At 36.1% G+C, this 7327-nt stretch overlaps 1 protein-coding gene across 5 annotated transcripts; it reads left to right on the plus strand.

Annotated features, from left to right (window-relative positions):
* The first annotated feature begins 608 nt into the window (after positions 1-608).
* Positions 609-3401, plus strand: LOC149211206 (putative LRR receptor-like serine/threonine-protein kinase At5g48740). Of its 5 annotated transcripts, none has more exons than XM_089394579.1 (9): positions 609-880; positions 1093-1238; positions 1547-1647; positions 1841-2037; positions 2123-2249; positions 2336-2395; positions 2527-2713; positions 2831-2963; positions 3059-3400. In XM_089394579.1, exons 3-9 carry the CDS (start codon positions 1557-1559, stop codon positions 3308-3310), a joined length of 1047 nt encoding a protein of 348 aa, XP_089250705.1. In that variant the 5' UTR covers positions 609-880; positions 1093-1238; positions 1547-1556; the 3' UTR covers positions 3311-3400. The 5 variants fall into 5 exon arrangements, with proteins under 5 accessions (XP_089250705.1, XP_089250704.1, XP_089250707.1 ...); XM_089394578.1 differs by having other exon boundaries at positions 1093-1158; XM_089394581.1 differs by having other exon boundaries at positions 1093-1158; positions 1555-1647.
* Positions 3402-7327: the final 3926 nt, after the last annotated feature.

Consider the following 7327-nt stretch of genomic DNA (forward strand, 5'->3'; position numbering starts at 1 on the left):
TACAAATCACCAACAAAATAATTCAATTTAAATAATTTAACAACACTATATTAATCCATATTTCATGATAAAAGCGAGCTGACGAGCATTCAGTGATCGATTTCATAGGCAAATGCTCAAGTCACATCAAAGTGAACGGTTTCTTCATCGAAATCATAGAGTCCGATTTGTGGGATTTTTTTTAATGATCCGTAATATTATATTTCATCGCTTGAAACGGGAAAAGAAGAAGGAACGTAATATTATATTTCATCGCTTGAATGTTAGTTGGCACGACGGGAAAAGAAGAAGGAACGATGGCCCATATTTGTTGCATTTTTTTAATGATCCGTAATATTATATTTCATCGCTTGAATGTTAGTTGGCACGACGAGAAAAGAACAAGGAGCGAATGTTAGTTGGCACACGGGAAAAGAACAAGGAACGACATATTGTGCATTTCAAATTTGTAAATAAATTGTTCCTCAATATTATAAATATTAAATATAGTAATAAGCTATATTATTTTGAAATTATTATATATATATATATATATATATTCTAATTTATAAATATAATTATAAATTATAAAAGATATTCCAAATTTATAAATAGGATCAATAATGATGAATAACAATAATTAGTGATACCTGATTGTAGTCTTATTTTCCACAGGGTTTGCATCGATTACTGGCAATTAGTCCGTCAGATCGGACCTTTGCCGGATTGCTGGAGAAATTGTAAGCGTTTCCTCTGGAGATAAGCTCTCTCTTTGCAAGTGTTTCTTCTTTACATAAATTCTGTCTTGATAGTCATTTTCAAAGAAAACTGCTGCGGATCGGTTCGCTTGTTGTGCATACATCTTCAAAACAACAACTTGAGTGCTAATTTTCCAGCTTGGGTACTGATCTCAGAAACCCTAAAGAGTTCCACGTTTATATTCTCTGAAGGGAATTTTAATCACTAAATATCATATTACAATCTCTTTACTATTATCGCAGGTTTATTTCAAGTTATGCTTTTTATTTAAAATTTTTGTTACCAGCAAAACAAGGAATGCGCGGTACAACAGTAATACCTAAACGGTTGAAAGTTTATAAAATCTTACTGCAGGAGGTTCACGATTACAGTGAGAATTCCTCATTTGGTGTGTTGCAGATACTCTGGAAATCCTTATATGTATGTATATGGGCGGGGATTGTATTCAAGAAACCAAAAACAATTTAGGGAAGAACAAAGTTGGTGTCATTTCCAAAATGGTTAGAAATTGTAATTACTCCAGCATGTTAAAGTTGGCTTAATTAGGAGAGTCAGTTAAGCATAAATACTCCTAACCAGATTCATTGTTAGAATCAAGTTCCTCACCAGGTTCATTGTTAGAATCGAGTTTTGGTTGATCAAGCTCATATTATTTGTGTGCATCAATTTTTATGTTTTTCCCCATCTTTCCAACAAATTGGTAACGAAACTATAAGACTGTAGATAGAAGATCGTGAGCAAAACCTGAGAGGGTTAAGAATTAACGAATCCACCGGTTGTTAATGGTTTAACTTAAGTAGCTTTTCAGGACTTTAGTGATGATAGGGGGTATTACCGTATATTGGAAGAAATTCAGGGCAAAGCAGCGTGCCGGGGAAAAATTCAGCGAAAAGCTGCCTCTCAATAAAGGTGAGAATATAAATTCAGATGTTCAATGTTCCATGTGGGGAAAAACACGAGAAGAAGAAAAAAATAAAAACTGGGAAAAACTACATAATGAAGTTCAAGAACTTATATTTTAAGAACATTCTAATATGAAATATAGTGGGATTTCCCCATATAGACGGTGCTTTCATACTTTGCGAACTTTATATGATTACAGACGAATCGATGGGTTTTACCCCAGACGAATCGATGGTTTTTACCCTACACCAGATTGTGGAAGCCACACAAAACTTTAGTCAGCAGACTGGGTCTGGTGGCCTTGGACCGGTGTTCCTTGGTAGACTACCGGACGGAAAGGAGATAGCAGTAGAAATGTGCAATTCAGTAGAAAGATTTAAGGAGTTCTTCACTGAGGTAATTCCAATTTCGAATTATTTCGCTTCTAAAAATATATGTGATCATGGTAAAATTGATGTATACAGATTCACTTTGTTAACAGGTCGATCTGCTTTCTAGAGTCCATCATAAGAACTTGGTGTGTTTACTGGGTTACTGTTTTGCTAAATCCCAACAGCCTATGCTTATCCACGAGTACATGTCTGGGTCTTTAACGGACCATCTTTATGGTAAGTATGTCTCCCAGGAATATTGTTTGGTTGATTTGATATTGCAACAAAAGCAGTATACATTTAATTATAAATTTGTCTTTCAGGAGGACTTTCCAAACTAAATTGGAAAAGCAGGCTCAAAATAGCAATCGATGTGGCTGAGGGTAATTTATATAAATACTTTTTTTCACACTACAATTTTGTAGTGTAAGCGCTGTTTAATTTTATGTATTTGAATACAACTAAATAAGAGAAATCGTGATTAACCATATTCCTTGTCTGTTTCTGATTGAAGCACTGCAATACCTGCACGTATGTTGTATTCCAATGATAATTCACAGGGATGTGAAAACTTCAAACATCCTCCTCGACAGCGATTTGAATGGAAAATTAGTCGATTTCGGTTTGTCGATGATGACAATGGATCGGAACGCTCCTATCGAGGATACAGTGAAAGGAACTTTGGGATACGCGGATCCAGCGTAAATGACACATATACCTTGCATTTCTCTGCGAAATATTATTTTTGATGCCCCAGGAATTCGATTAACTATTAAGAGCCACGGCAATTTCACTTTTATCGTTGGATATTCTTACAGGTATATAAGTACTGGACAGTTCACTCAAAAGAGCGATGTATATGGTTTTGGTGTGGTTTTATTAGAAATTATATGTGGGAGAAAACCCCTCGATCACACTCTACCTGAGGAAGAAATTGATCTCTTGAGATGGGTAGGGAATTTATTTGTAATTAATCATCCAAATTTACGACGTACGCTTTCATTTTAAGTGTGTGTACGAATAATTATATTTGCACGTCATCACAGGTGAAAGACTATGTGACCATCAATGAAACCCCTGGAAAAATGGTGAAAATCATAGACAAGGATATGGACAGAAAATATGACATGAAATCAATCACTATGGTTGCCAAACTAGCGCTCAGATGTGTTGAGCATACACCATGTTGGAGGCCCAGCATGAGTGAGGTAGTAGGAGAGCTTAAAGAGGCTTTCATGTATGAGAAAGTGAAGCTAAAGAAGGTTGCCGTTGTCAAACCTATAAAGATTCAAGAGTAACCTTAAAACATGGAATTTACCAAGTTCTAACTTATAATTCAGATGACGGATGTTTCTTGTTCCCATTTCAAGCACTTTAAAATATTAATTAGAAGATCAATGAAAATTTGTTAACATGTCACATTTTTTCTATAATATCACATGTGATCTTGATTTCATGAAAGAGGGAACTAATAGTTTACCCAAGCAAATTTGAATGGTCAGTCATGTATCATAACTCAAGTGACGTCCACTGTGTCAAAGTGGAATGAGTGGCAAATCAAAACCATACATGGAATTTGAATCAAATCGAAGACAAGTATGCAAGCACAAGGTATACCTGCCAAGTGATGATGCACTATAATTTATTTATTTTCGTCCGATGGAACTTCCACTCAACTTCAACAATTAAACTTAAGGTTTTGTAATTTGGAGTCAAATATTTGTTTTCCAGGGGTAAAATGCCAAGAAATGTGTATGTTGAATGGGAAATGAAAGGCTTCCTCCCTTGTTACATTGTCAGGATAATTAAGATTTTTACTTTGGAGTCGAAGTCTTGCTTTCCAAGGTTAAAATTCCAAAAACAGTGTATGTTAATGTACAGGCAAGGCTCCCGCCCTTGTTACATTGTCAAAATAATTTTGTTTTCTGCAGTCGCTGAAGGGTTTGGGTCCCAAGGTAACGTCATGCCTTTAACATTTCTAAAGGTAAAAGCAGTGACACCGACGCTGTGTTAGCTTTTGAAAGAGAAATTCCAACATGTAGAAGCCAGGAATATTTCAAAAAAATATATTCTAAGCCCTAAGCTAGCGACTAGAAGATAAAAATACAAATGGAAGATGATAGATTCATATAAATCAAAAATCAAAATGATACGTACTCATATTAGATTCATATAACTCAATTTGCAGGTTACTGTAGTGAGCATATTTCATAAAATAATTCAATTTGACAGTTACGGTAGAGAGCATATTTCAAAATTTCCATAACCTGATAACATAGAGTGGCTATTGGAGAGAGCTTAGAACAAAAAGAAAATTAGCAGGGTCTTCAGTCGGGACCAAAAAAATTCATAAAAGTGGAAATATGGAAAAAGGTGGTACAGTGGCACGGAAAAAGCCTAGGCAAGACCAGCCCCAGTGCCTTTCTTACATTCCAGCAGCCTGGTGCAGGATGGATCCAACACATATGGTTGATCCATTGTAGATGAGATGGATCCAACACATATGGTTGATCCATTGTAGATGACCTCATAGTGTATTTGTTTGTTCAGGAGTGGCAGAATATCCTCGCTTAGACAACTGATCAATAGTGATTGAAATTTTTGGTAATTTCAAACAAAATCTGAACAGAAAATGCTCTGTTTTTGCCAGAAAAGGGAATCAAATTTTTTTTTGCTAGAGATGAAGAATAGAGTTTCACACACCAAAATAAACTTGTATTCATTAATCAAAGACAACTGCTGTTACAAATTTCTTCCTCTGACAGAGGGATTACCAACATTGCTTCAAATGCAAAAAAATTTACTCTGTCTTCTCCTCAAAAAATACTCTCTCTCTCCTTATGAAATATTACATAGCTGTGTGTAAAATTTTTACTTCTCACATTCACTGCTTACATTTACATTGCTCCGTATTACATTACCCTTTCAACAAAACCAGAACATAACCTCCACGTTGCTGTGTGTCATTACATTTTCAATGTATTTCAATCTCAAAAAATTATCTCGCGGTGCTGCGCATTTCACATAGCAAGTTCATTGCATTTACAACAACCAAACAAAATTACATTTAACCTGTTGTAAGAAACTTTCTTACAAATTACATTCGCTGCTGCATTTTCCCACTTCACATTCGCACTGCTGTGCATAAAATTTTCCCTTAGGGCTGCTGTATCTTACCCTCTCACATTACTCACACCCGAACAACAAAAAAAACATTACATAGTAAACGGGAAATATAAAATAAAAAACAATAAAATTAAATATTTTACCTAACCACAATACATTTAATAAATTATATTCATGGGGGTAAATTTATTTCTCGTCCTTCACATCTGGTTCGAGCCGCATACCATATCTCATGCCAACACATTTTTTTAATAACTATAGATCAGCTCCAAGGTCAATCGGACGACTGACACAATTTCCCTGGAGGTCCCATTTGCACGAACTTTACCTGCCCGGGGATTGGTGGTTTTGAAAAGGACAGGACAACCACATGACCGCCAGTGGATATGATCGCTGCCCCCTCCAGAAATACCATCCTTCCGTAAAAGTGGTCCGGGGAAGGGACAAGCGGTTTTGCTGCTGCACGAAGGTGGATTCCTAGCAGCGCAACAGTTGAAAGTATATTTCAATACTCCCCTTTAATTTCAACTGCTCGGTTATCAGTCATACCCAGACATTTCCTCAAAAATTCAAAACTTTTCTGTCCCAATGGCTTGGTCAGAATGTCTGTAACTTGCTCCTAAGTCCTGCAATGTTCTAAAACAATTTCTCCATTGTTTACCAATTCCCTGATGTAATGAAACTTTGTGTCAATGTGTTTCGTTCTCTTATGAAACACTGCGTTCTTGGATAATGCAATAGTTGAGCTATTGTCACAAAAAATCACCGTTGCTTTTACTTGCTCTTGGCATAAGCTCTTCAACATCCTTCTCATCCAAACTTCTTGACATGCTGCTGCTGTAGCTGCCACATATTCTGCCTCTACTGTAGACAACGCTACAATAGGCTGTTTTTTAGAAGCCCATGAGATGACCTCTGAACCCATGTGAAAAACATAACCGGATGTGCTTTTCCGATGATCTACACTTCCAGCCCAATCACTATCAGTGTATCCAATTAAATCTGAACATTCTGAAGTAGTATATAAAATGCCAAACCTTTTAGTACCTTTAACATACCTCAGAATCCTTTTTTTTGGCCTGCCAATGTGCTTCTTTTGGCCTCTCTATGAATCTGGAAATTAAACTAACCGCATGCACTATATCTGGCCTAATTGCAGTCAAATACAAGAGGCTGCCAACTATGCTCTTGTACAAACTAGGATCAAAATCCTTGCTGTTGTCTTCTTTGCTGAGTTTTAATCCCATCACTGTGGGAGTGATTGCTGCCTTGCTCTCCTGCATGTTAAATCTTAGTAATACTTCATTAACATATTTTGCTTGTGAGATAAAAATCTCATTTCCACTTTGTTCTACTTCTATTCCTAAGAAGTATCTCAGCAAACCCATGTCAATCATTTCAAATTCTTCTTTCATGACTGTTTTGAAATTTTCAATAAGATAAACATCATTGCTTGTGAAAATAGCATCATCAACATATACACAACAATTAATATTTTACCATCTTTTTCTTTGATGTAAAGGGTGGGTTCTCCCTCACATTTTTCAAATCTATTTTCCAGTAGATATGAATCTATCCTACTGTACCATGCTCTTGGTGCTTGCTTCAGCCCATAAAGAGCTTTCTTCAATTTGCACACTTTGTGTTCTTGGCCTTTCTTTTCATAGCCAGAAGGTTGTTCAATGTAAACCTCTTCCATTAACACTCCATTTAGGAATGTTGACTTCACATCCATTTGGTAAACTTTCCACTTGTTTTGTGCTACTATGGACAACACTTCTCTTACTGTTTCCATTCTAGAAATCGGTGCAAAAGTTTCCTCATAGTCTCTCCCATACTGCTGCTTATATCCTTTGACAACCAGCCTTGCCTTGTGTCTTTTTATTTTGCCTTCAACATTACTCTTGGTCTTGTAGACCCATTTAATTCCAATGACCTCCTTTCCTTTTGGTAGTTCAACTAAATCCCATGTCTTGTTTCTTTCTATGGCATTCATCTCCTCATCCATAGCTTCTATCCATTTCCTATCCTTAATTGCATCTTCGAAATGAACAGGGTTATCAACATGACAATATAAAGCAAACAAAGAGTTCATACCTTCATTTGCTGCCTCTTGTTCATAAATGTCACTTAAATTTCTAAACTTCTTACCTCTTTCATTTGTTGTACAAGTGCTTGAAGAAGCACTT

The sequence above is a fragment of the Pinus tabuliformis genome, chromosome 1_2 (genome assembly GCF_031772625.1).
Source record: "Pinus tabuliformis cultivar Carrire ecotype Pingquan chromosome 1_2, CPIR1, whole genome shotgun sequence".
NCBI lineage: Eukaryota > Viridiplantae > Streptophyta > Pinopsida > Pinales > Pinaceae > Pinus > Pinus tabuliformis.